Source organism: Prunus mume, linkage group LG3, assembly GCF_029339155.1.
Source record: "Prunus mume cultivar Tortuosa linkage group LG3, ASM2933915v1, whole genome shotgun sequence".
Lineage (NCBI taxonomy): Eukaryota > Viridiplantae > Streptophyta > Magnoliopsida > Rosales > Rosaceae > Prunus > Prunus mume.
Window position 1 is genome coordinate 15,943,162 of NC_142700.1, and position 27,381 is coordinate 15,970,542.

Sequence of the window (27,381 nt, forward strand, 5' to 3'; positions counted from 1 at the left end):
AATTCCCCCACAGATATTTCAGCCCCCTTCTCCCTCCTTAAATACCCACCCACCCTCCTCACTCCCATCAATTGCAAACCCTAAAACCCAAATCAATCTTATCATCTCCTCTCTCTCTCTTTCTCTTCCGTCAATGGCATCCATGGCTTCTACTCTCACCTCCTCCTCCCTTACCACCAAGCTCCAGAAGCCCTCTCTCCTCGACTCCTCCTTCCATGGCACTCCCGTCGTCCGCCTTCAGCCCGCCAAGGCCGCCACCAACTCCAACAACCATGGCCTCTCTGTTTCCATGTCCGCCAACGGCTCGACGCCGTCGTACGACCTCAGCGCCTTCAAGTTCGACCCCATCAAGGAGTCCATCGTCTCCAGGGAGATGACCAGGCGCTACATGACCGATATGATCACCTACGCTGACACCGACGTCGTCGTCGTCGGCGCCGGATCAGCCGGTCTCTCCTGCGCCTACGAGCTCAGCAAGAACCCCAACGTTCAGGTCGCCATTATCGAGCAGTCCGTCAGCCCCGGTGGCGGTGCGTGGCTCGGTGGCCAGCTCTTCTCCGCCATGGTAATCTCATTTCTACCTCCATTAATTATTTTCGAGCCACCTTAATTAATGATTGTTGTTTTGTAGTTTAGCTGTTTATTTTCCGCCACGGTAATTTAAAACTAATTTAATTTAAGTCTCAAGTGGTCTTCATTTTATTTTATTGCCTCGCTGTGTGACACGTGTCTCGCATGCCGGGTCTCGATTTTGATAATTCGACAGTTATCGCTGTGCATGTTGTTTTTCTTTGTGTAAATAGTATTTTTTAATGATATTTTTTTTGTTGGAATGAATTGTGTGTGTGTGTGTATATATATATACATATTTCTTTAAATTGTTTTTATTGTCGGATTTTCTGTCAAAAGCATCCGAAAAGTCGAGATATATATTGAAAATAAATAATAAATATATTTTTTTGTAATTAGAGTTACCAAATTTGATACAAAAAAATAATATAGAATTGTGATTGTATATCTAATAACAAATAATTTACAGGTTGTGCGTAAACCAGCTCACCTTTTTCTAAATGAGCTCGGCATTGCCTACGATGAGAAAGACCACTACGTTGTCATTAAGCACGCCGCCCTATTCACCTCCACTATCATGAGCAAGCTCCTTGCTCGGCCCAACGTGAAGCTCTTCAACGCTGTGGCTGCCGAGGACCTGATCGTTAAGGGCGGAAGAGTTGGTGGTGTGGTCACCAACTGGGCATTGGTCTCGATGAACCACGATACACAGTCGTGCATGGACCCTAATGTCATGGAGGCCAAGGTTGTTGTGAGCTCCTGCGGTCACGACGGGCCCATGGGAGCCACTGGGGTCAAGAGGTTGCGGAGCATTGGGATGATCGAGAGCGTGCCCGGGATGAAGGCCTTGGACATGAACGCGGCTGAAGATGCCATCGTGGAGCTGACAAGGGAGATTGTGCCTGGAATGATCGTTACAGGCATGGAAGTTGCTGAGATAGATGGATCTCCAAGAATGGTAAATTTCTTTCTCATGGATTTATTCACTATTACTGGCATGGAAGTTTGCTTACGCTTAATACCATGCTGACTGTTTTTGCATGAATCGTTTGTTTGGCTGAATTTTTAAAGTACCATGCCAAATTTATAACTTTGATTCCTTTCTGATGGAAGGGACTAAATTATCCTTGATGTCTTATACAAACACTCTTAAGCCATAGAAACCAAATTGGTCAAGATAGGGGTCGCGATGACTGCCTGGGCTTAGACTGTTCGGATAAAACATTTAAGGATTATTTGGTCCTTTAGCATATATAATAATTTAGAATTAAAGTTTTAGAATAATAGTCATATATCTTGGGACTTAGGTGATTTAGCAATTTATAAAAGTTGTCTTCCCCTTGATATCTTGAGTTTCAAACATAGTGCCGAGTGCTTTGAGCCTTTGACGGAGTGCGAATATTCGAGGTGGTGCAAATAATGTTCCCCCTATAATAATAGTAGGAAGGAAAGAAATTTTTTGTCCTTTTAATCGTGAAAGGTAGAGCAGACCCGACCTAGAATTGCATCCTCAATGATAATAAGGAAGGGACCCAAACCAATCTCATTTGCTAGCCTTTCCTAAACGATAGTGACATATATAATGGCCTCTATTTGGGAACCTTTGCGACTATGTCTTGTTCCCCTCTGCACTCAATTCAAAGATAGTGAGTTAAAAGGGAATATGGGTCCAAAACCTTTTCCCTTGTTCTGTTCTTGTATGTTTGTAAAAGTTCCATCACTTGATTATATTGTGGTCCTAGTTGATTCTGTGACCTTATGTAACTTGGATTTTGTGTTTGGAAATGGTGGTCCTAATTGAGATTGTGACTTAACATAATGATTTGCAATTTGGGCATTATTGGTGATGCAGGGACCTACGTTTGGAGCCATGATGATATCAGGGCAAAAGGCAGCCCACTTGGCATTGAAGTCACTAGGGCTTCCCAACGCTTTGGATGGATCATATGTGGGTAGCATTCAACCGGAGCTGATCTTGGCTGCTGCGGATTCTGCTGAGATTGCGGAGGCTTAAAATTGGGGAGAAGAAAAAGAAAAAGCCAAGCCGGAAATAATAGTGGTTAGAAGTGAGTTTATGGTGGTCGGTAAGTGATGGTGTTGATATTTGATGTTGGCAATGTGAACTGAGTTTTGTTAATAATGTGGCAGTATCTGTAATTGTTTTGCTAAGACTTTGTTGGAAACGGAAATGGGAGCATCACTTGCTTCCTATTATCTTCTATGCTTGTGCTTTTTCTAGGCAAGTTCTATGCTTGTGCTTGTGTGCCCCTATTTCCTCCTCCATTGAATATTAAAAAAAGAGAAACCTATAAAGACCATTCGCTCAATGCGCCTGGTTTGCAAATCTTTATGGGCCGGTCATTGAGCAGGAGTCTCCAATGGCCCAAAAGGGTTCCATTGGTCCAAAACCAATTAGGCTCCATTAGCCCAAATGTGTATATGCTGGCCTAACTTGAAGATGCCGTATATGGGACTTTTCATGTGGATCTTCATATTAGTCACATGATTGTTTCATTAAATTTAAGTGAAGTTATTATTTGGATGAATCATGTAGTTAATATGAAGGTCTACATCTATGGCATGATGGTTGGTGCTCATAGTATACATTCTCCGTTGGGAGCATTTTTGCTTATCACTTTAATCCAAGGTATATGTACATTCATCCCCCTAAGCATAACAATGGTAATATAAATCAAAATAAAAAGTTAACTATGATTATGCTTATAAATATATGTCAAGTATTAAGAATGATGATGAGTATACATCCAAAAGAAATGTGGTAAATAAAAATATTTTATTTCCCACCCCTAAACTCTATACACTTTTGACCAAAGAAAAAACTCTATACACTTCGTTTAAATGGATTCACTGGCCTAAGAAGTGGTGATGGATGAACTTGACTTCATTTACTCATTCTCACAAGTACTTTTAAAATAATCTCATGATTCCCACCATAGGTCATCACCACCATAATGACGTTCGATGCTCCTTCGAGTAATTTTACATTTTTGTTCACATAATTTCAATTTCGGAAATTTTACTCATGTAATGCTTATTTTTTGCAACTTTTGTCATAATCGCTAAGCCCATGAAAAAAATGAAGACGGATGGCAGCACGTGAATGTTCATTTGTAGGCATTTTCAACATTTCTAGTGTGTTCATTTGTAGGCATTTCTCAAGTTTATTTGTATTCTCTTTCAAGAACGGAATAATATATTAACATAATTTTATTGTTCTTGTGTTTACAATTAATATATAACTGAAATTTAATTATTTATACATTTGCATTTGCATTAGTGAAGCTTATTCGGTTGATGTCAAGAAATTTTTAGAGATTCAAATTGCAAAGATAACATTTCTTTTATATAAAAAAATCATTAGATTTTAAGTTAAAAATATTAGCTAGTGCACTCACAAAAAAATTCCTAATTCGGCCATTGCTCGTACGAAATTCGACAAGATATGCAAACATTAACAGATTATATAATACTTTATGATAGGATTCCAGCTCCCAAAGTGTATCACTATTTTTGTAATGATATGTTAGGCAATGAGTCTCTTAATCCCATTGTTAGTGTTTGGTGTTTAATTTAATGTTGTTTTTAATTTAAATAATACAAATATTTTTTGTTTTCCATGTTTTGGAACTTGGAAAGAAAAAACAAATGTAATTTCTCCTCACCCTCTCTAGGGGGGAATGACACGGGTCCTCTTGGCGAAGGAGAAAACAAAGCCAAAAGCACAGAGCAAAGCTACGCGTCCGCCTCTAGAAACCGTAGAAAACCTAAAAAGGGGCTCGTGGGTCGTGTGAGGAGCAGGTCGTCTCGTTCTCACTTCTCTCAGCTAACCAATTTACTAATTAAATCTTCCTTCGTCGATTATCGAAAGCTTAACTGCTAGTACGGTAAGCTGTGACCATAACTCTCTGTTTGGTTTCCGAGAAAGCCTCAGAAAAATAGAGAACAAAAAGAAAGCTTCAGACATTACAAGGCCATTCAATCCGAATTTTGCACGTTTAATTTTAGTTTCCGAAGCGTATTTTATAGAGGCTCATTTGAGTGGTGGTGTTGTTGGCAGCCTGAGATTGAGAAAATATGGAGGAAATGTTGGCTGTAGTTCTTTCTATGCTTCTTGTTTTGGCATTAATTCCACTTTATCTATGGAAACGGCGCCAAGATTCTCGATTGCCTCACGATCACGAAGAAGAGCCGCAGGTTTGATTTTTCTAAACCCAATTCCATTGCAATGTAATTGTTTCGAGATTTATTTGTTTTCATTTCATAATTTTCTCTTAATTTAAAAAAAAATTAATTTAGGTTGCTCAGAGGGAAGGTGTAGTGCGTGCCACTGGTCCTCGTCGGATGCGAAGGAGGCCGGCTTCTGGAGCAAGCACATCAGCTGCCGCTGCTGCACCAGTTGTAGAAGGTTTGTGGTCTGCTGCTCTCTTTTATTCACGTTGGTGACTAAAAGAATGCTTAGAAGTGTCTATTTTCATTTTCTGGGTTTGATATTTAACGAGTAAGAGAGTGGAGTATGTTGCATATAAGCTGAATGGATGAATTATATGACTGATTGGGACTCTGTGAGGTTTTGCGCTGTTCGTATCATTTTGATTGGATATGTTTTGTGTTATGCATGAATCATGATTGAAATAGATAGCAATTGGTACACGATCTTATTTTGCTTTAAGGTGCCAAATGTTGAGTAGTGGTAAGACAATAAAGAATGAAAATATAAATAATGTCTTTCCAATAGATAATGCTCTCATCCAATGACGATTAGTGGGGGAAAATGCGGTTTACAAGGTTTGATCTAGTGTGGTTAGACCTGTGATTATTCAACGAGGAGAAATAGGTTTATTCATTCATGAAGAGACTTCTAAAATGAGGCAGTCGTATTCAGTTTAGAAAATGTAACCTGCATAAGTGGAGGTGCAAATTTGGACTTGTCTGTTGCATTCACTAGTGTTAGGTACGTATATTAAGGAAAATTGTTTTTCCTTATGTAATCTGTATAAGTAGAAAAAGTGGTATTCTGTCAACTAAAGTGACCGTCAATAATTCTAAATACAGAAACTGTTGATGGAAGTGACGAGGAAGGTGAGGGTGAGTATTATGAAGCCAAAGCATCTAAGAAAAGGGAAAAGAAGCGTCAGGAGCGGGAAGCACAACGACAAGTATTGTTTCTCCTTTTTATCTCTTCATTCGAAAGATTGCATTTTCTCTCTGTCTCTCTCTCTGCATTTTCTAGTAAACTTGTCCTGTCCTGAATGTCCAGCAGCCCTTACATTTTAATGAGTTTGCAGATATACAAATATTGAGATAAAGACATAAGCTGATTCCTTGTAGTCATTGAGGTGTAGGAAGTGTTAACAAGTTTGATTACTACAGCATTCTATAGATATAAAAAGCTAAAACATGAAAAAGCATTTATTTCTGCGGGTTCCTGATTTGTTTTCATGGTTGTCATTGCATTCTTTTTATTTTATTTCCCCCTTTTTTTCCTTTCAAGTGAAGAAGAATTAGTTTGTTTTATTTGGTTCCATCCCATTGTTTGAAGGCTGAACAAGCTGCACGTGAATCGAGGAATACTAAACAAGACCGCTATGCTGAAATGCGGAGGAGGAAAGATGAGGAGCGTGAGGCACAGGAGCATCTGCTGGTATGTTGATTTTCTGCTCTCTGTTGGATAATTAAGATGCGTATATGTGTGTGTGGTTGGATTACTGGCTGAAGATATGACTATTGTTTTATAGGAGGAAGAAGCCAAGGCTCAGAAAGCTAGGGAGGAGGAAGCTGCTGCATTAGAGTTCGAGAAGTGGAAAGGAGAGTTTTCTATAGATGCTGAAGGTACTACAGAAAATGAAGTGCAGGATGGACATCAGGATTTGCTCTCTGATTTTGTGGAATACATAAAGGTAGTTTTCAGTTCTGTACCTGTTACAGTCATTCAGAGATATTGTTCTTTACTTTTGTAGCTACCCACTTGATATTTCCATTGGGTGGGCATCAAAACTAGGGATGAAAATGGCCTAATGATCTATGGATATTAAGGTTGGATTGTAGTTTGTTTACCTTGTCTGGTGTAGTTCAACCTGGTCGTTGGCTTATTTGCTAAACAATTTTACTCCCTAGCTGTTGGTCAAACTTGATTTGAACTTGAGGTGATGCCTGAATGAATGAACCACAATGAGAAGCTTGTGTGTACAATGGCTAATTTCTCTTTTTGTGTCCTCCTTAAGATAGCTTTACTTGTTTAGAGTTTATTTTTCTTTCAAATGTTTGCATGTCTTCCATATGAGACCTCAATCGGATGAGTTAATGGTTGACAAAGTGAGGCTTTCAAGTTGAGGTTGTGATTTCGTTATTAATACTACTATTAATCCTGATGTTGCAGAAACATAAATGTGTACCCTTGGAAGATCTTGCTGCTGAATTCAAGTTAAGAACTCAGGTAATTTCTCCACATATTTTCCTTGAATAAACATATAAATCAACAATTTCCATGCCTGCTTACATACCTCAAATTGCAGTAATAGATGAAGTTTTTATGTGAAAACTAGTAAGGCATATGGAAAATATCTTTTCTAAGTGAGTCATCAACTGAGTTCTGATCTTTTCATATCGAACATGCTTTCTTTATGCAACTCTGGTCAGGAGAGAAAGTAACCCCTTCTTTTTGGTTGATCAGGTTACATTGTCTTGAATTTTTACCAGATTTGCCTTACTAATTTTACAATGCAACTAATGGTTCATGCAGGAATGCATCAATCGGATTACCTCTCTGGAGAGTATGGGTATGTTCAGAGCCATTTCATCATTGAATTGTTTAACCTAGTGGAATAATGCCTTGCTTCAGAAAGTAAAATTCCCTTTGCTGAGAATGAAAATGTTGTATTTCTTTGTGTTAGGGCGACTTTCCGGTGTCATGGATGACAGAGGGAAATACATATACATCTCCCAAGAAGAGATGCAAGCTGTGGCAGACTATATTAAGCGTCAGGGAAGGGTTAGCATTTCACATCTCGCTAGCAAGTCCAACCAGTTCATAGACTTGGAGCCAAAAGCACAGTATGTTGAAGAAATTAGTGCGGCGGAGATAACTGTCACTTGATTTAGTTAATGTACTTTGTATGTGTAAAGGACAATTACGACAGTAATGAAAATTGTGGCAAGCTGAATTAACTGGATATGTAACTAAAAGAAAGGTGTAGGAGGTAGGGATTCGGTTTTAAGCAGTGTTTTACGCGACCGAGAATATAAGAAGAAAGTTATTCTGAGAAATTCTTGGTGCAGGTTTAAGTGTTCTGTGTTCCTCTGTCTCCTAAGTTTGAACTTACTTGAGAGGAACAAATGGTCTGACTGTGGTGCACATGATTTTTTGCCACAGAAATTATCGTTCTTTCCTCCGATTTAGACATAGATAAAAGCTCTAGCAGAAAGTTTTCGTTCCTTCCTCTCATCTGTCAGCATCACACCTCTTAAAAAAAGGGTTTCCAGTGCTTCTTCAGAAAACACTTTTAAGTACGTATTCAAACAACACTTGAATTTTGTATAGTTCTTGATCTACTTCTAACAAAACCATTTCCAACTAAATCCCTTATGTATCTTTAAAGACAGAATCAAACGGGTCAGTTCAGTCTGAACCAAACATACGTAGCCGAACTAGTGTGAAACTGTTCTGTCCTAAAAAACACATTTTTATTGAAAACCGAGCAAACATCTGATTCAGTTTGGTTCGATCAATTTATTCTGTTTATCGATTTTTTTTCTGTCATCTCGACAACCGTCAATTATTTAATAAAGGTTTCAACTACTCGTTTCGGACCTAGATGTAACAACCCTATTATTTAATCTTGTTTTTGGTACATATATCATTCATTGCATACGAGTCACTGTATTTTCATTCATTTTTCAAAGGGTCTCAACTACGAATCATCCCTCCTCCATTAATAATAATAATAATAAAAAAGGTTTCTACATGGTTTTCAGTCAGATCTCAGGGGAAAGGGGAAGCTCAATCGTCAATGGCAGTTTTACAGTCTTTCTTTTAGGGCAGTAGAGACCGAGGAATTATTAAAAATGAAACAATATATGTTGGCTTGTTATTCCACGTCAGCAAACTGGAGGTGACCAAACTACTCGAAATACATCATCCTCCCGAGTTCCTACAAACAACAAACTTGTTTCGTTTTTGGTCCAAAAAACCAACAAACAAATCTCAAACGACACCGTATCAGTGTGCACATGCTATTTACAGGGCATGAAACGTGCACAGGGTCCGTACAATGTGAAACCAGAAAAGTAACAGAAAAATAACGGTTGGGTTGCATGGGGGGGAAAGGCAAGGCTCCGAAACTGCCGCGAAAACTAGAGGAAGAAAATAGAGATTGACTCAGTCTTTTAATGTCGCTCCTCTTCTTTATACCAAGCCATCTCTCTCTCCCCTGGGGTTTTACACAGACTCCCAAGGGCCTCTAGCTTCTCTCACTCGCCGCGTTCTCGCGCGGCCGCCGCTAGCTCTCTTTACATCTATCTCTCTCTCTCTTTGTCTCTCCCAAGCAACACAAACCAAACAAATCCCTCAAACCCCAAAAACAACAAAACAAACAAATTAAACCAAGAAAAAAGAAAAAAGAAAAAATTGATTCACAAAGGAAAAAGAAGAATAATGGTGACACTAGGCATGAAAATACCATGGACCATCCAAATGTCCTCTTTTCATGCAATGCTGGTGGTGTTTTTGGTGCTTTCATCTTTTAGGGTTGAGATTTGTTATGGACAAGCAGGCGACGGGGACGGTGATGGTGCGGTGGCAGCTCCTCCTCCCGAGCAAGAAGACTGTGACGGCATCTTCTTGTCGTACCAGTTTACGTCAAGGGAGAAGGAGCTGCCTCGCTTGAAAAACGTATCTGCGCAGGCTTGGGCATTCAAGTCGGAGGCCACCATCTTGAACGCCGGGTCGACGGAGCTCAAGGCGTGGAAGATGTACATAGGGTTCCAGCATCGGGAGATTTTGGTGGAGGCGGAAGGGGCTCTGCTGGTGGACGGCGGTGATCTGCCCGTGCAGCTTGGGACCAAAGGGGCCACCTTTGCGGGGAACCCCATGACAGATTTGAAGACCATGATCGATACCGCAGGAGATTACACCCAGATTCAGTCTAAGATCAAGTTCAAGGGGACGCAGTTTGGGCTCGGCACTAAGGCTACTCCCATGCCCAAGTCCATCAGTCTCGTCAACGACGGCTTCAAGTGCCCTAATGCTCGTATCCGCGGTAATTACTATCCATTGCTCTCTCTGCATTGTTTTTTTCATGTTTTTTTTTTGGACAAGATTTTTGTATATTGATCTTGTTTTATATATATGCACTAATTACAGATGATTTTTCGAAAATTTATTTGCAGATGATGATGATCTATAACCAATAGATCATTAATGATCCATTAATTATATCAATGGTTGACTTTTGTTTATTTGTATACTAACAAGAAACAAGATGTTTTATGAGGATTCGATTCAAGATTGAATATCAACATTGCTTTGGAATCTTTTGATACAAACGATATTATGGGAGGGAGGAATTGGCGTGCATGAGTAACTGTTCTTAACAAATTTGGCATCTTATAATGTTATGTGTTTCAAGATAGTTAATTAGAAAGAATATTTGCGAAATGAATATTAAAAATGGCCGGACAGATTATTGTTGGTTTGAAAGTGAAGTTTTTAAATAATCTCCTGGATTATATATAAGAACCTTGAAATCAATTGTCTGGCTTATCTATGCTATAACTTGAAATTATAAGGCATGCATTTGAATCATATTATTCTGTTTTGATTTGCAGGGAAGACTACAATGTTCGTGTGCTGCAAAAAGGACCCAAAATTCAAGGCAAAGAAAATCGAAAAAACCAAATTCATGCCCAAGCAGAAGGGTGATCTCTCCATCACATACGACGTGCTCCAAACCTTCGCAAACAACTACCTCGCCCAAGTGACCATCGAAAACAACCACCCGCTCGGCCGCCTCGACCACTGGAACATTACCTGGGAGTGGATGAAGGGAGAGTTCATCAACAACATGAGAGGAGCCTACACTCACAAGAAGGACTCAACCGAGTGTCTCTACGGCATGGCCGGCAAATTTTACAAGGACTTGGACTTCTCTCAGGTCATGAACTGCGAAAAGAGGCCCGTCATCACTGACCTTCCTGCCGATCGAAAGGACGACCCCAAGGTCGGAAAACTGCCCAACTGCTGCAGAAACGGAACCATCTTGCCCGGCCTCATGGACAAGAGCCAGTCCCAGTCTATCTTCCAACTGCAAGTCTTCAAGCTCCCGCCTGATGACAACAGAACCGCCCTCACTCCACCTCAGAAATGGAAAATCAACGGTGCCCTGAACCCTTCTTACAAATGTGGTCCCCCAATCAGAATCGACCCTACCCAATTCCCCGACCCCAGCGGGCTCCAGGCCACGTCAGCCTCCGTTGCTAGCTGGCAGGTGGTGTGCAACATTACCAAGCCCTCGGTCCCCAGATGCTGCGTCTCGTTCTCAGCCTATTACAGTGACTCTGTGGTGCCATGCAGCACGTGCGCCTGCGGATGCAAAATCACCGACACAGGCAAATGCAGCCCCAGAGAGCCCGCCATGCTTCTTCCAGCTGAAGCTCTACTTGTGCCCTTCGCTAACAGAACAGAGAAGGCAAAAGCTTGGGCCAAAATCAAACACTATGACGTGCCCAAGAAGCTGCCGTGCCCTGACAACTGTGGGGTGAGCTTGAATTGGCACATCGACTCGGATTACAGCAATGGATGGACTGCAAGGCTAACTCTCTTCAACTGGGGAAACGACCCTTTCCAAGATTGGTACACTGCCGTGAAGATGAACAAGGCCTACGCAGACTATGAAAACGTCTACTCGTTCAACGGAACCAGGATGGAGAAGGAAGTTAACAGCACCATTATGTTCACAGGGCTCAAGGGCTTGAATTACTTGATCGGGATTAAGAACGGGAGCGACCCGAATAAGAATCCGATGGTTCCTGGGAAGCAGCAGTCGGTGATCTCGTTCAAGAAGAAGCACTTTCACAATATTGATATCAAGGCGGGTGAAGGGTTCCCAACAAGAGTGTTGTTCAATGGAGAAGAGTGTGCAATTCCAAAACGGTTCCCCAGGAACAACGCACAGCATCTCAACTCTAATGCCCTTATGGTCTTATGTATAGCCATCCTGACTTTCTTGTTCATGACAGATCGCTTCCACTGATGATGATCAGCAACGCTAAATTCTATCTGCAGGTAAATTAAGTAATGAATTCCTTTCTATATATGGGAGAGTGAGTACTACTCTACTGCGTCGCAGTTGTTTATTGGATATGAATAAAGGAGGTTCGAAGTGAATTCATATATAAATAAATGAAACGCTGTTGCATCAGTTCAGCTGAAATTCGTTACGGGCAAACAATTTTCGAGCGTTTTTCATCTTAAAGTTTCTTTTTCTAGGCGATAAGTTTTCGAGTTTGTAGCACCTAGTAGTGAGTAGCTAGCTAGACAATTGATAAGTTATAATATTTCTGAGAATTCGTTTTATGTGTTTTGTCATCAGCTGCAAGAAGATGGATGTCTATGCACTGAGGCTGATAAAGAAATATGTATGAGTGACGCTACCTTGATTTCGAGAACTGTCGATACTCAAACTCGAAGATGAGGAGATTGTAACATGTCAAAAACAAAATGAGAAACAGACGATATGATAATTTGTATAAGATTTTAACTGCAAATAAGTAGTTATTATATACAAATGAGGATCGATCCGCGTGGCCTTTTTGCTTCCTAGCTAGCATTTTTTTTAAAAAAATTGTGTGTTTTCGTAGGATGTCTAATATGTTTGTTTGTAGTATATAAGTTCCAAACATGTTGGAACAGTAACTAGAAAAATGAAGATAACATATTATATATGCAAAACCGATTTCATACTTATGGCTCAAAGCTATAGGCTCAAAGCCATGCAATTATACTGATCAAACCGAGTGCCGAATATCAATGAGTGTTGCCCTCATGGTACCCGTGTGTGTGAGTTCACCCATCCCCTTCCAAGCTCCATATTTTTTATTTTATTTTATTTCATTTTTAATGACATCGAAAACCGATTAATGTAGCTTAATGGTAAAGAGTTTCTACCCTCACAGGCAAGGCCAAAGTTCGAAGATTATAGCAAGTTAACCTTCCTTAGAGGATAAGTAATTATCACGCGGCAACCATTACCATATCCTTAATTTGAGTCACTTTAAGGAATGAAAGATATATATCAGAGCTAGCAGTCAGAAGGATGTGAGGGATTATTTATTCCTTCTTGAATTTCCCGTTATTAAGTCACCGTCTTGATCATAATCCCAATTTTGTTCCATTATGAAATAGATTAATAATGAAAATCTTAATAATAGCCTATCCTAAGGGGGGATATGAAGTTGGGTATGATGTACTCAGTCGGCCATGCCTATTATGTACCTAATATTTGTCTAATGGATAAATTTGTCAGAAAACATGAGATTTTAGGAAAATTTCTTGTATGTTTGTTCTTCTTGAGAAGGAGGAATTTATAGGTGTACAAAGCTGTGTTCAATAAGGTCTTGAGAATTCTGAACTTTCATCTCAAATTCACTTGTTAGATACTTTTGTAGTGTTTGGTGGACAATATCGTGCTCCTGCAAATAGTTGTGGAGAGCATGATTGACATATTTACGCTGCATGACAATCAATAGGCTAAAATTATAGCCAAGATTAAAGAACTCTGGAATCTACCAGAAAGAATGAGAGAAACGTCAAGTTTTATTCAAAGTCTGAAAATAGAAAAACATAACCCTAACTCATACATCATGGCAAAGCGATGTGTTTTACTCGTGATACAATTCTCTTTAAAATGTCTGGTCATTGGCCCAAATCCCAACTCGGGGCCCAAACCTGCAGCTTTCTAGGTTTGTCTTTGCTCAGGGAATATCATGTGATGTTTTGGTTGAAGATGTTTTGTAATATGGTTTTTTGATGAAATATATATCGCTCTTTTTCAATAAAAAAGAAAAAAATTAAAAAAATTTGGCAACTCATGGCCAGTCAGTTTTACAGTGCACGCATTAATTGCATATTTTACTCGGAAGGAGAAGGTAATACTGCAAGTGGTTTTCAAAAAGAAAACTGTAAATTAATTTGATTGATTAGGGTTGGAGCACTGCAAGCATAAACTTTTTTTCCCTCATAATATCATTAAATACGACGTAAAATTATACAAAATATAGGCCTCTTTTATGGTTACACAAAACACAGACCTATAAAGAATGCTTTCAATATACAAATAATTGGGACTAATTTCAAAAACAACAATTGCTCGTGGGAATATTTAGCAGATTGGACCAACTGTGCAGCTCTGTCAACTCTGCCAAGATTATGTGAATTATAATCTCTTTGCTACATAAGGTATAAGAATGTACGGAACATCATCTTATTACTTCTCGGGTGGCCAAAAAATTGTGTGCAAAACTGATGCTATGGCTTCTTGGCCTGCAGTAACAAATCCATGAATGATGAGTTTTAAGTGATTACTATAAGAATAGCTGAAGTGAGCCCATGCAGAGACACAGCAAATGCACAAATACACACATGACAATTTGATAGCAACATCATTATATACACTGCTATGAAAGAAAAAAGAAATTGCAGTACCTTTTTTAGATATTTTTTGTGAAGTTTCATTGCTCCAGTGCAAGCTTTTTTGGCATCTAAATTTCCAGTCATGTCATTCAATATCTGAGAGAGAGAGAGAGAGAGAGAGAGAGAGATGGGTTAAATTCGTAAGAAAGTTAAGTTCCAACACAACCAACTGGTAAGTTGATAAGAAGTATTTATTTATTAAAAGGGTCAAAGATGCTTCACCAATGCCAACCGACTCTAGATAATTATTTGGTCTTTTAGCCTAGGGCTTTAGAAATGGCCAAAAGACACTTTCAGTCCCTGTAGTTTGCTGGGGCTTCCAATTTCATCATTTAAAACGTTTAATCATACGCCTGTAGACATTAGGTTGCAATCAAGCCAAAATCCTAAAAAAATGATGGCCTTTCATGTTTTTTTTTTTTACTTTTTAAAAAGGGATTTGACAATGCAGTTGACTTTTTTAAGAACAATGATCAAAATAAGGTACAAAAACTATAATTTGTAGGATTTTGGCTTAATTGCAACCTAATTTCAACTACAAGTGTGTATGATTGCACGCTTCTAAACTACAGGGGCATATGGAAACACCAAAAAAATAGAATAGGTCCTTGAGAAGTGGGTGAAAGTATCACTGGGCTGTCCCCATATGAACGTGTTCCGCTCAAACTACAGGGGCATATGGAAACACCAAAAAAATAGAATAGGTCCTTGAGAAGTGGGTGAAAGTATCACTGGGCTGTCCCCATATGAACGTGTTTTCCGCTCAATTGATGTAATGTCATCCTCAATGCAAGCATAAAATTGAATGCTTCAAAAGAATTGCAAATTAAACTCATAATGCAAACCTTAACAACATCATCCAGACCCCGAGCTTCTGTAAGTAGCTTTGAGCTCTTATCTTTCAAGACACTGGCAACTAGGAAAACAGATATTGGGAGCGGTGCTTCTGAATTGTTTGCTCCACTTTTCATATTTTCCCTCTCATACTTCCCACACTGACGTATTGACTTTGCTTTTCCCTTAGATCCTTCGGCCTTTTCACTATCGGTATCAGACTCTTCGTACACACTGAACAAGTCAGGGTCGTATTCAAGAGCCCACATCATCTGTCAAACAGGAAAAGAGATGCACAATTGTTATCATAAACATAAACATACCATGCACCAAAGGAAAACGATACATTTGGCCGAAAACAAAAAGGAACATATATGTTTGTGTGATAAAATGATATCTTTTTGTTTTTCCCCCTTTAATGATGTCATAAATACGAAGTCTTTGCTCTCTCGTTCAACATGGACGACTTATGTCCTGAGTTAAGGAAACTTGATTTGGGTAGAGGCTTGGTCTTTAATATGAATGCATGCGATAGTTCCTAAAATCCATTCTCTGAAAGAACTTGTCAAATTAAGTACAAATTTTTCAACTTTTACTCGGAAAAGATTTGGTCTAATACAAAAGATCTACAGAAGTATTGAAACAAATTGCAGCTGTGGAGGAATCTTTGAGTACTAAAGAAATATGAAAGTTATATACGTGGTTTCACAGAAATACTTTCAGGGATTTCCTAAAAGTATTTACACTTGCAATAATTTGTTATAGCAACTGAAAATATCCAAAGGGGACAATAGAAATTATCAAAAAGTTATAATAGAAACTTATTCTTACCTCCCAAAGGTATAAAGAATCACAAAAGGAGAATTCTCGACGGAACAAAACCATAAGCATCCGGAAAGCAAATAAATAGTCGCCTCCACCTAGTGTCTCTGCACTCCAAAATGAACATTTTGTGTTACTATCTTTTTATCTTTTAGCATTACATTGAGGGATGTACAAGAGAGATATGACACACACACAAGCCAAATCAGCTCTCCAACTCAGGAGCAAGCAAACACAAAAATACAATTGTAAGTCAATACCTAAGTGCTGATGAAGTTTTGGATCAATGACTTGAGTAATTGAAGCTAGATTATTTAGTTGTGTCTCCACCCCAACAGAACTATCGGTACATCTGAAATTTCCTCGCTTTAAATTTCAAATAAGAAAACAAGATATAAGAAACTAGAATCCAAATGAAAAATCAAACCATCACAAATAATTTGGTAGCTTTAAAGAAACGACAAGTAACTTCAAAGGAAAAGAAAATCTTGCAGCTACTTTTTAAAGGACAGCAGTATATCAACTAAAAATTCTCAAGAATCTCATTAATGTATGAATTGAAAAATATCTCCTAGCGTTTAGACAGACACAGTAGGAGCAAGAAAAGATAAGGTGAGTGTACACACAAACACCTTACTGAGTAAACAGCAGGTCATATGTTAGAATTGACTGAAAGCATGTTAAATAATCACCGGATGCTATGGCACTGATTTCATGCAACACCAGAATAAATATAGGAAGTTGAAGATTTAGTTCATAATTTTACCAGTCTGCGCATCAAGCGTTCAAAGCACCAAAATGCATCTGCTTCATCTTCAAGAAGGATAATCATGGGGGAGCAAAGATCACTCATTCCTGCTCACCATGGCCATAAATTTCAGAGACTAGAACCAGCATTTTGTTGCAAAATCAATATAAAATTGTTGTGTTACCTCTCAGATTGTAGGGAGGCATACCAAAAATTACTGCAACCAACATTATTCACTTTTTTTTTCTTCCTTGTATTGTTATAATGAAAGCTTCAGTTGAAAAATGATCATGCAATATGTTACTCACCTTGACAATAGCCCACATCTGTATCTATCCAGGCATAAACAGCTAGAATATCCCAAAGTTTTGATAAGTGTTCTTGCTTCTCATAAAACACCAGTGTCCTGTCAGTGCGAACCACATCAAGACCTGGCACATAAAAAGGTTCAAACAGAAAAGTTATTCGCCAAATCACCAAATAAAACTTGAAGAAAAAATACAATAAATCATGTTCAGTACTTGTCACATGCAGATAAGGCAAAGATTTGTAACAGTGTCATAAGTACTTGACAGACTAATTTAATCAAAGTAAAAGAAGACATGGTGAAAACAGAGAATCGACCAAAAAGAAAAGTCTGAATTGTGGAACTGAAATTTGTTTATTAAAAAAAAAAAATCCTTAAAAATTCATATGAATTTATCACAAACCTATTTGATGTAGAGTAAGCATCCACTGGATTACTTTCTTGTCTGTCACTGGTTCTATACCATTAGCACGGTTACCATCAGCTCCCTTGTCTGGATTCATTTGTGAAAGCACTAAGGGATCCTGAATGGGCTGACCGTCTTCACTGATTACAGGGGCAGTGATAAACCTACCACTTCCAACAACAGGAAACATTTGACGGCAATCTTCCTTCCACCTAGCATATTCCACTCTGAAAAGGGAAAAGAGCATGATGCTTAAGCAATCATTACACAATAATGGGACAGGTGAAACATAAGATGTAGGAAATTATATATATATCCTGCAGATTTGGAATATACACATCCCACACAACATAAGGAAGTGGATCCCTATCTTATGAAGAGGAAAGCAATAAGTCTTTTGCTAGCATGTTTCCACATTATATTGTTTTGTTGTCAGCTAATTTTATTCACTTCAGTATCATAGCCTTAAAGCTCAACTCATGATATTGACCATTCATTTCCCAAAAGATCATCTTATAATTACAAGTGTGCATCCTACTAGGAAACCTTATTAGACTAAAAGAAGGTAAATAAATAAATAAATTTCCAGTAGCCCAAGGCAGGAAACAAGAAATACCTTCGACGTTGCCGGATCTGCTCTCTTTCATCAAATGTGCTTTTAGGATCAAAACAACCAAGTAGAAATTCCCAAACTTCTCCTCTAATTAATGGATGGATCCCCTGATTGGAAAAATTAATACATTAAGGCATTAAGCAAATGATTAAATTGTTATATTCATGAAGAAAATTATTTCAAATCAAAAGAAACAACTGCCAGTCTTAAGAAGATAAGTCAGAAAGGAAGCATCTAGTTATTACGTGCACAAATGTTTGAAAGAAAATTAAGCAAAATTTAATCTGACTTGTTACAACAGTAATGGCTAATGAAATAATTTAGCCTGGTTTCTACATATCCCCAATCACATACACAGTCTACAGGTTAAACATGCCAGTAGGAGCAATAGTAGGCTTTCGTTTCTTTACCATGCAAAAAAAGAAAAAAGAAAAAAGTGAGTTCAGCTCTCAATCAGTGTACATAATACATACCTAACTTGAATGGGCAAGTATTGATCAGAATTCTCAAGACCTTATAATATCTGATTAAACTAGCTTATCAATAGCTACACAAAAATGCAAAACTGAATTGTGCCAATATACTGAATAGATCTAAGCATACTAAGTTGCAACCATGGAATCATAAAGATTCACTCACCCCCCGATAGATTCGACTTAAAGTTTTGCCTAAATCCAGATGCCCTTCTGGAGAAAATGCAGCCTGCCATTTCCTTACACTTAAAGTTTTGCCTGCCTGCATAGGCCAATAAAAACAAGGAGTTGAAATTGGAGGAAACACATCATGGCATTGAGAAAATGAATACCTTATGGAGTAATGGGAAAATTGCAGACATTTCCCTTTATAGCATACAGCATCTTTAAACTATTAGAATGTCACCTTTTTTTTTTTTTTTTTTTTTTTTTGGTTAGGTCAATAAGTATGTATAGAAATACCCATGTTTATATAATCTGCATGTTTAAACTATTAAACTGTATTCAAAAGCTTCTTGTTGTTTACAAGCGTTAAAACAAGCAAATAATATTCCTATTGGGGTTAACAGATTCCCCTAATCTCTGGGAATCATGATCGGGTCAAGTGTTCCAATTCGTGGTACTTTGGTGATCCAGTTAGCAAAGTTGGCTTTACCAACGTACCATGATATATGGGGAAGGAGAAAGAGATAAAATGTCCAAACCTGAGAATACTTACAAACAAAAGAACTGCACAAACTAGTTTCTATAAAATTTCCCATTGCACATCACTTTGTGATCCATATTAACACCAAGTCGTGCTCTTAACTAAAATATCGCACCACCCATTATCAAATCTGATGCATTAGGCAGTATCTTGGTTTTCGAATGGGTAACAGATCCAAATTAAGATAATGGGTATCTAAAGAATCAACCTTTATATGAATTCCAGCAATACAAAAGAGAACAGAAAACAAAAAAGAACCTTGATTTTGAAGCGGGTTTTGGGTACATCAGTACACTCAGGACGGATTTCATAGAACGAATCAGCAGGAGTTCCAGCGTCCCTCCACATTCCAATGCACCAAAAACACTTTCACAAAACACAGAGACAGTAGGAAAATGTAACCGAAAACACAATCTTTTCCTTCCTTTCCAAAACCAATAAAAAGGCCCTCAACGCAGCACTCAGAGCCGGAACCCCTTTCAAAAGATCAACCAAAACCCAGAAAATATAAACTTCCTCAGGCTCTTCAGAGCAAGATTCTAAAGGGACCCAGATGAGGCGGCTGGCCTTCTGAACAAGCTAGCTCCAGATACAAGAAGCTCAAAACCAATCTCCCCCACAGCCAAAAGTACAAACAATGGTCTGCCTCTCTTTTTTTGTTGTTATGTTTTTGTGTTTCTTTTGTCCTTTTTTTTATCTCCGTCTCTATAAAATTAGCTGGTGTGGGGGTGTGGTTATTTATGATGATGATGGTGTTACTCTGTCAAAGTCTTGATGAGACGGCAGCCATCGCACCACACCTGAAAACCCCACACAAATGTATTAACTTTACTTTGCTTTTTAACCTTCCCCTGCTTTCTTAATTTGTTTTCACTCACTGCACTGTCTAAATTTTTTACTTCATCTATTTATTACACCCACAATTACCGTACATTTTCATCCTAAAATAAAGGAAAAAGAATTGGGTCTCTATTTTCTGTTGATTTTTAAGGTTCATTGTCTGTTTTTTTCTTTTTCTTTTCAACTGTATTTGGTAAATTTACTAGTTTGTAGAAATACGTTATTGGGTTGTAGCTTTTCTTGGCTGGTCTGGTTTTGCAGAAATTGACTTGGTGGTGGAGAGATTTCTTAGGCCATCACTTTCGCGGGAACTACAAAATTGGGGACTGAGTCAAGTCAAAGCATTGGGTGACCGTGGGTTGAGTATGGCTTGGATGCTTCTGGAGTAGGTCAACATGCTCACTTATTTCCATCCCACCTTGTCATCATCTCCAATGGTTGGCTGTCTCAACAAATCTCTTTACACATAAATGTTAATTATGTAAAAGTAAAATTTAACATGACTCTTATTGTTTGTGTCATTTTTATGGTAACTTATGGGTTGTTGAAGAATGTAAAGTTCACTACTAATAGTATTGAAATTTTTTTGTGATAAAATTTCATGCATGCTAGGTTTTGCAGGTGTTTAAGTTGAAGAAAATATCGATGATGGTAATATGTAGATCATTAATTTGTCTCTCTGAAACTTAACATCTACGTATAGTCTTGATGAGGGAGTCTTGGTACACATATATAAATGAAATTTAGTTCAACATATGTTCTAGTAATGGTGTATGCATGTATTAATTTAACATGACCCTTATTGTTGTATGTCATTTTTAGCGTATAATTTATTTGTCTTTCTTTATCCCTTTTTTATATTTTACTCTCTATCTCCGTCTCTTTTTCTACTTTCTCTGGATGTCTCCCTCATCCAACCGCATATATGGCCAGCTAGGTCCCTGGCAGATAAGTGGTCACCAATTGTAGGTTCTTAAAGAACGTAAAATCCACTCATTCCTACCAGATTTTGCAAATGGCTAAATGAACAATATTGATACTATTAATAGTGGATCAATAGTCCGTCTCTCTAAAATCTAATATATGTGACCTCGATTGACAACCTAAATAGTCTTGATGAGGTATATACAGGAGATAAAAGAGAGAGAAAATGGAGTTGTGCCATCCTGATGTAGACGTAAATTAGGAATTTCCTATGTGATATGGATAGGATCCACCATCTACTATAGTGCAAAGAGACTTAAAGCCCATGGTGTCCTGCTTGTAAGTGCCACTAGGGATCATCATCATTTGTCCTGCAGCCCGCGGGGCGAAGTGTGCCTCCACATTTGGTAAGAGATAAATCTCTCTCTTCTATTTGGATGGAGGTCACTATTTGGAACTATTTGAGGGAGCCAAAAACATCTAAGGTAAGATAGTGTGACTCGCATCATTTGTAAGTGAACGGAATCTTCTCTTTTTGTTTTGGATGAGTGTCACACTGTTTGTTGCTTATCTTTGTTTGCTGCAACATTTGTGAGAGAAAAATATCATTTTCTCTTTTGTTTTAGCTGCTTCAAATTTGGTATTGTTCTCTCTTTTGGTCTTCGACTTTGTGAGCAAGAATTTAAACTTTGTTCTTGACCCATGTAAGAGTGATTTGGGTGTGTTCTAGATAATATTTTTGTAATCTCCTTTATTATTAGTGGAATTTTATTTTCGTCTTCAAACTGTATGTAAGTACACAAGCAAATTAGTATATTCTTTGTGTATTGTTATGTATTTGTCATATTTTACCTTTGCTTGTTATCGATCTCATATTTGATGCTTCTGCACGAGCTCTCCATATCAATTTTCATTTGTTTGACAACATCAACCAAGTTTCTGGAAACACATTCAAATGGAAAATATCAACATATTCTAAAGTATCACTTGCCACAATATTAGTCGGTTCTCGATCGGGACTATAAAATTTTCAAGAACTTTATCAATGAATGTACATTTTCTTCTTTGGCATCTTCATGGAAAGGTGACATTGTACGTGTGAAAAACCGATGTCTAAATTGTGTTAAATGTGATATCAACCCCATCAACTGGTCTTGACGATGTGAAAGATAAATCAGTTCTGCATCTGGATTGAGCAATTCCCACCTGAATTCATTTAAAACAAAACTCAGCAGTGCCTATACAAATGATGAGTTGGGTTTGCTCACTTGTATCCTGTAGACAAATGATGTAACAAGATTGCAAGTTGAATCCTAACAAGCATGTTCCCAGCACATATTCTTAGCCCACCACCAAAAACTTGGTACGTTCCAGGTTTAGCTGGTTCCTAATTAATTAGGAGAGTGAAAGTATATATATAACGTATTAATTAATAATCAACAATAATTATTTCTTAATTAGTAGAATTAACTACCTACTAATTACTTGTATATATGTAGGCTTACATTCCATTCCATCTATGTGGGTTAAAGCACATGGGATCATGAAAGTTCTGTGGATTTGTGTGCAGATATCGAACCCAAAGAATCACATGCCAGCCCTTTGGGATTTTATAACCTGCATCATGCATGAGTTTACCAGCACTTAATTACCATGCATCTAATTTTCTTTTTTATCTTTATTTTATTATTTTATTATCTAGAACGGTTAGGGAATTTAGCAAGATAATATATCGCCCACATTGATGCAAGGGAAGTAGATGCATATCCACCAACAACAAGGCTGACAATGTTATCTATCACCTCTTGGTCGCTTAGATTATCTCCTTCATCCATCATCATCTTTGATTTGCATAAGGCCATCCATTAGATCATTTGTCACCACTTCTTTTCGGTTTTTTCTCTTCTCTAGATCCGACCGGAAAATGGCATCAAGCTTCTTCCTACACTGAAAATTCATTCACATTCATATTTTCTCATTGGCCATACCATTTCTTTAGAAGTAACAAAATTCATTCACATATGTATTGATATTAGGATCCTGAGCCTCTGCATTTAGCATCGGTGCGTTTACACGCATTTAAATGAATGTTAATAATTAGATTAGTCTAATGCATTTTAATCACTCCACATCAAAATCTCTTTACACCTTGTATGTGTATCTAATACTAAAAAAAAATACCTTTGAAATAAAATATTAAAAATATCATAACAATGACAAAAATAAAATGTCTCAGCAAGCATCAACTCTTCGACCCAGGCCCTTATCCCCCCGGGGCATCTCCCCAGCCATCCATGGCTGCCACACTTAACTTAACCCCCTCCCACTCTCTCTCTCTCTCTCTCTCTCTCTCTCTCTCCATGGTTAATTATATTAACAAATCTGCAAATAAATGAAAAATAATTCGCACAATTACTAAAATTAAACCTGCAAATTAAACCAAGTCGACCTATGTGAGTGTGTGAGAGGAAAAGAGAGTGAGGGTCGGCAATTGGCTGGCAGTGTGGGGGGGCTGGGTTGGGGAGAGAGGTGGTTGTTTCTTGATTTGAATTTTTATTTTTTTTATTTCAATGTTATCAAATACATATAATAAAGTGTGGCAGTTGTGAGGTTTACTATAATACAATTATTCTGACGTGGAATCATTAAAACTCATAGATTAATCAAATGGTTAATATTTTATTAAATGCGTATAAATGCACCGATGATATACTAGATTTTTTTTAAAGAAAGAGTAAATAGTATCGCCACACGGCTTTACCTTTTTAACACGTAACTCTTGGGCGCTAAGCGGGTCCCATATAAATATAAATAGTATGGCCGACCGGCTATACTAGATTTTTTTTAAAAAGAAAAGTATAGCCGGGCGGCTATACACATTTTGACACATGGCGCCTAGTGGATGGCTCGGCGATACAAGATTATTTTAATTTTGTGTAAGAAATAGTATAGCTGGGCGGCTGTAGTCTGCTAATCTAGCAAATTTCACCGGCATAGACCTATGCCAAAGCATTTTCGTCGAAAGAGTTTTTTTTTTTTTTTTAATAAATTTTTTTTTGAAAATATAAAATTAGTTTCTTTACTTTTTTTTTTGCCAACTTCTTTAATTTAATATATGTAATTAAGTAATATCTTAGCCTTTTTGAATTACTTTTATTAGTATGTACTTGAAGTTCAATGAACATCAAAAAAATAAATTACGTATTATATACGTACATACATATTTTTCAATAATACATCCATGTTCTACAAACGTCTTAAGGACTCGGAAAACGTACATACGCGTATTATATAGGTTATTTTTTACAAAAATTTCAATAAAACACACAAAATTCACATATTATACACATAATTCTCACATATTATTGAATAAAAATAATATATATTAAAAAATGTAAATAATTTATATCAAAATATATATTATAGTGGCTGAACTTTTAAGTTGTAATGTACATATTTTATTTGTATTTTTTCTTGTTTAGTATTTTATTACTATAAATAAATAAAGAAATAAATAAATAGTATAGCCGGTCGGCTATACTTCTTGTACAGAAATAGTTTAGCCGCGCGGCTATACACGTTTGTTTTTAGTAATTGTTTAAAAATACAATAGCCACGCAACTGTACATGGGTGGTGGGCTAGTATAGCCGCACGGCTATACTAGATAGTTTTTAAAAAATAGTACCGCCGAGCGGCTATAGCTGTTTTACTATTTTTAAAAAATCGTATAGCCGTGGCTGTAATGTTTTAACACGTGGCTCTGCTGGGTGCGTCTATATAAATAGTATAGCCGCATGGCTGTACTAGATTTTTCATAATTTTTCTAAGCATTTGTAGAGCCGCACGGCTATACCAGGTTTAGACACATTGCCCTAGGCTCTGGCCGGGTCCTGTTATATTCACGTATGTGCCAATTGGTTTTATTTTTTATTTTTTATTTTATTTTTAGAATTAAGAAAAAATAATGTGGGTAGTTATGTTCCATAAAAGTAGGACTTATTATCTGATTTTGTTTTAATTTTAATTTTTTTAATATAAAAAAATTAATTTAATATATTATCCTCATTTAATTAATAATTTTAATTCTTAATGTTTGAATTAACCAATAGCATTTTCTGGTATTTTGAATGTTTCACCATTCTCTACCTTTTGCTTAATATATATAGATAAATAGTATAGCCGTGGCTATACTGTGCTAATCTGTAGATTTACTGGATAGACCAGGTCAGATGAATCTTAGGAGAGGATTTTTTTTTAATTTTGAAAATATAAATTATTTTCTTTACTCTTTTTTTTTTGCCAACTTCTTTAATTTAATATATGTAATTAAGTAATATCTTAGCCTATTTGAATTACTTTAATTACTAAGTTCTTGAAGTTCAGTGAACGTCGAAAAAATAAATTACGTATTATACACGATTGTACGTATTTTAAATAATACATCTGTGTTCAGCAAATGTCTTAAAGACTCGACAAATGTACAATACTCATATTATACAAGTGCATATGTAGTTTTCATGTTTAATACACATATTTTTCACAAAAATTTTAATAAGCCACACAAAATTCACGCATTATACACATAATTCTCACATATTATTGACAAAAATAATATATATTAAAAAATATAAATAATTTATATTAAAAAATATATTACAGTGGCCAAAATTTTAAGTTGTAATGTGCCAAAAATAATATATATTAAAAAATATAAATAATTTTTTTATGTTCTATATTTTACTAACTATGAATGAATATGAGATGTTAAGATTATTTCTTACTTGTTGTAACAAAAATGCAAGGCTATACTAGATTTTTTTTAAAGAAATAGTATAGCCGACCGGCTATACTTGGTACTTAATTTTTAAAAATTAGCATATCCGCACGGCTATACTCCCTTCTAATTGAGAAATCCCTCAAATAATTATTTGAGGGACGCCCTTTAGGGTACCCTACTTTTTTTTTTTTTTTTCCAATGATCTAAACCATCTATTTTTTAGGTCTTCATTCATAAATCATCTTTACAAAAAATTAGACAAATCGAAAACCGTTTCTACATCCAATTGTGTTCTACAAAATCAATTAACACGGTGCTTCAAGAACGTACTAAAATTTCAATAACTGAATTAAGTGGTCAATTGATATCGGATTTAAGTAATTTATTGTAGAGATAATCTTTGAATGAGTATCTACAAAATAGACGGTTTGGATTAGTGAAATACAATCTGGAGGTGTCTCTCAAATAAGCTTATTTGAGGGATCCCTCAATGCACTCTCTCTCTATATATTTATATTATACTATGTAGTCGTATTCCAGTAAGCTACAATAATTTCCTATTTTTTCCTTCCTTTTCTCTTAAATCACAGTTGTATATGCTTTGACAATTTTACATTCTTAGTTTCATCATATGCTTTGATTCTACCCTTCAGAGCCCATGACTGAAGTAGAGCCACCATGCGGGGTTGAACGAAGAGAGCAATTCGCCTGAGAGCGTCTGGCTGATTAATTGCATTTGTAACGTAACTTTTAAGCCTTGCATAAGGCTTTCCATGAACTGCCACCAACGAACTACGACCCAGAAGATCAACGGTGGGCCAATCTAGGATGAAAGTATCCAATGATTGAAATACAAATTTGTTCACCGCTGGGAAGCATATTATGATGCAGGGTGATCCAAAGAGGTGGCTTCTATACATCCCTGCTCCATCACCGTACCTGATCAATTGCCAATGCTGCTCAATGCATAAATTTTAATAGGGGTGGCCGTGCTAAGCATATAGGAAAAATGTAGGAAGATAATACGTACTTGGACTGCTTAGCATTGATAAATTCATCTGGACGGCGAAGAATTTTAAAGTAGTATAGGAAGGTAAGCATTTCACCTAAAAATGGAAACTCCATGTGACCGGGCGGAAGTTTGCCGCTAGTGGTGGTAGCTAAGTGTTGTAGTTTGAGAGGAAGCATATACCAAAGCTCATTTCACTACCACAGAACAACCCCAATAGTGGCAAACCTCCCAAAACCAAAGCCAGCCACATTCCCATAGAAAATTCCATGCATAGCTAATAAGATACCAAATAATTAAGCACATATACATACATGCAAAATATGATCCCCTTTGGCTCTTGTCCTAGTGTGTAGCTAAGAGCACTGGCAATCTAGTTCTCCATATTATAGTTGTGGTTGATTCCGAGTTCAATATTCTCCTGACTCGGACTGAGCAAATGGGCAAGGGCACCAGTCGATTGCCGCGATTGCCCAGACCTACAACACTGCCACTGGTGTGGATTACAGTCTTCCAAAAGAGGACTTACATGTCACGGGAATAGCATCCAATAACGCTCTATCATATGGAGTCTTTATCAAGCGTGGCGGAATGTGATTAATTGGGGATAACAAAACAATATTATCCCCAACTCCTTGTGATATAC

The 27,381-nt window shown here is 37.2% G+C and overlaps 4 protein-coding genes and 1 pseudogene across 4 annotated transcripts; 3 read left to right on the plus strand and 2 right to left on the minus strand.

The window, feature by feature from the left end:
- The first annotated feature begins 59 nt into the window (after nucleotides 1–59).
- Nucleotides 60–2,789, plus strand: LOC148918888 (thiamine thiazole synthase, chloroplastic-like). The gene is made up of 3 exons (XM_089049291.1): nucleotides 60–565; nucleotides 1,040–1,528; nucleotides 2,423–2,789. The coding sequence occupies exons 1-3, from the start codon at nucleotides 134–136 to the stop codon at nucleotides 2,582–2,584; spliced, it is 1,083 nt and encodes a 360-aa protein (XP_088905417.1). The 5' UTR covers nucleotides 60–133; the 3' UTR covers nucleotides 2,585–2,789.
- Nucleotides 2,790–4,224: 1,435 nt separating this feature from the next.
- On the plus strand, nucleotides 4,225–7,854 carry LOC103342511 (DDRGK domain-containing protein 1). The gene is made up of 9 exons (XM_008246145.3): nucleotides 4,225–4,475; nucleotides 4,649–4,785; nucleotides 4,888–4,996; nucleotides 5,644–5,747; nucleotides 6,131–6,232; nucleotides 6,327–6,488; nucleotides 6,968–7,024; nucleotides 7,331–7,367; nucleotides 7,482–7,854. Exons 2-9 carry the CDS (start codon nucleotides 4,666–4,668, stop codon nucleotides 7,682–7,684), a joined length of 894 nt encoding a protein of 297 aa, XP_008244367.2. The 5' UTR covers nucleotides 4,225–4,475; nucleotides 4,649–4,665; the 3' UTR covers nucleotides 7,685–7,854.
- A 1,151-nt stretch (nucleotides 7,855–9,005) lies between these two features.
- Nucleotides 9,006–12,372, plus strand: LOC103342512 (COBRA-like protein 10). Its single transcript, XM_008246147.3, has 3 exons — nucleotides 9,006–9,845; nucleotides 10,414–11,869; nucleotides 12,177–12,372. Exons 1-2 carry the CDS (start codon nucleotides 9,242–9,244, stop codon nucleotides 11,835–11,837), a joined length of 2,028 nt encoding a protein of 675 aa, XP_008244369.2. The 5' UTR covers nucleotides 9,006–9,241; the 3' UTR covers nucleotides 11,838–11,869; nucleotides 12,177–12,372.
- A 1,425-nt stretch (nucleotides 12,373–13,797) lies between these two features.
- LOC103342513 (uncharacterized) lies at nucleotides 13,798–19,972 on the minus strand. Its single transcript, XM_089048578.1, has 11 exons — nucleotides 19,443–19,972; nucleotides 18,645–18,740; nucleotides 18,009–18,112; nucleotides 17,390–17,619; nucleotides 16,988–17,110; nucleotides 16,698–16,786; nucleotides 16,192–16,297; nucleotides 15,941–16,038; nucleotides 15,121–15,381; nucleotides 14,288–14,371; nucleotides 13,798–14,125 (listed from the first exon to the last, which is right to left on the minus strand). The coding sequence occupies exons 1-11, from the start codon at nucleotides 19,530–19,532 to the stop codon at nucleotides 14,111–14,113; spliced, it is 1,296 nt and encodes a 431-aa protein (XP_088904704.1). The 5' UTR covers nucleotides 19,533–19,972; the 3' UTR covers nucleotides 13,798–14,110.
- Nucleotides 19,973–22,061: 2,089 nt separating this feature from the next.
- On the minus strand, nucleotides 22,062–27,006 carry LOC148918889 (ent-kaurenoic acid oxidase 1-like; annotated as a pseudogene).
- Nucleotides 27,007–27,381: the final 375 nt, after the last annotated feature.

Excerpts from the sequence above, each read along its gene's own strand:
- LOC103342512 (XM_008246147.3), top strand. The coding sequence starts at position 9,242 with ATGGTGACACTAGGCATGAAAATACCATGGACCATCCAAATGTCCTCT. Across the intron at positions 9,846-10,413 it reads CCCTAATGCTCGTATCCGCG|GGAAGACTACAATGTTCGTG; the intron begins GTAATTACTATC and ends TTTGATTTGCAG.
- LOC103342513 (XM_089048578.1), bottom strand. The coding sequence starts at position 19,532 with ATGTGGAGGGACGCTGGAACTCCTGCTGATTCGTTCTATGAAATCCGT. Across the intron at positions 18,113-18,644 it reads TAAGTCGAATCTATCGGGGG|GGGATCCATCCATTAATTAG; the intron begins GTGAGTGAATCT and ends TTTTCCAATCAG. Across the intron at positions 15,382-15,940 it reads ATTCTTTATACCTTTGGGAG|ATGATGTGGGCTCTTGAATA; the intron begins GTAAGAATAAGT and ends CCTGTTTGACAG.
- LOC103342511 (XM_008246145.3), top strand. The coding sequence starts at position 4,666 with ATGGAGGAAATGTTGGCTGTAGTTCTTTCTATGCTTCTTGTTTTGGCA. Across the intron at positions 6,489-6,967 it reads ATTTTGTGGAATACATAAAG|AAACATAAATGTGTACCCTT; the intron begins GTAGTTTTCAGT and ends CTGATGTTGCAG. Across the intron at positions 7,025-7,330 it reads AATTCAAGTTAAGAACTCAG|GAATGCATCAATCGGATTAC; the intron begins GTAATTTCTCCA and ends TGGTTCATGCAG.
- LOC148918888 (XM_089049291.1), top strand. The coding sequence starts at position 134 with ATGGCATCCATGGCTTCTACTCTCACCTCCTCCTCCCTTACCACCAAG. Across the intron at positions 566-1,039 it reads GCCAGCTCTTCTCCGCCATG|GTTGTGCGTAAACCAGCTCA; the intron begins GTAATCTCATTT and ends AATAATTTACAG. Across the intron at positions 1,529-2,422 it reads TAGATGGATCTCCAAGAATG|GGACCTACGTTTGGAGCCAT; the intron begins GTAAATTTCTTT and ends TTGGTGATGCAG.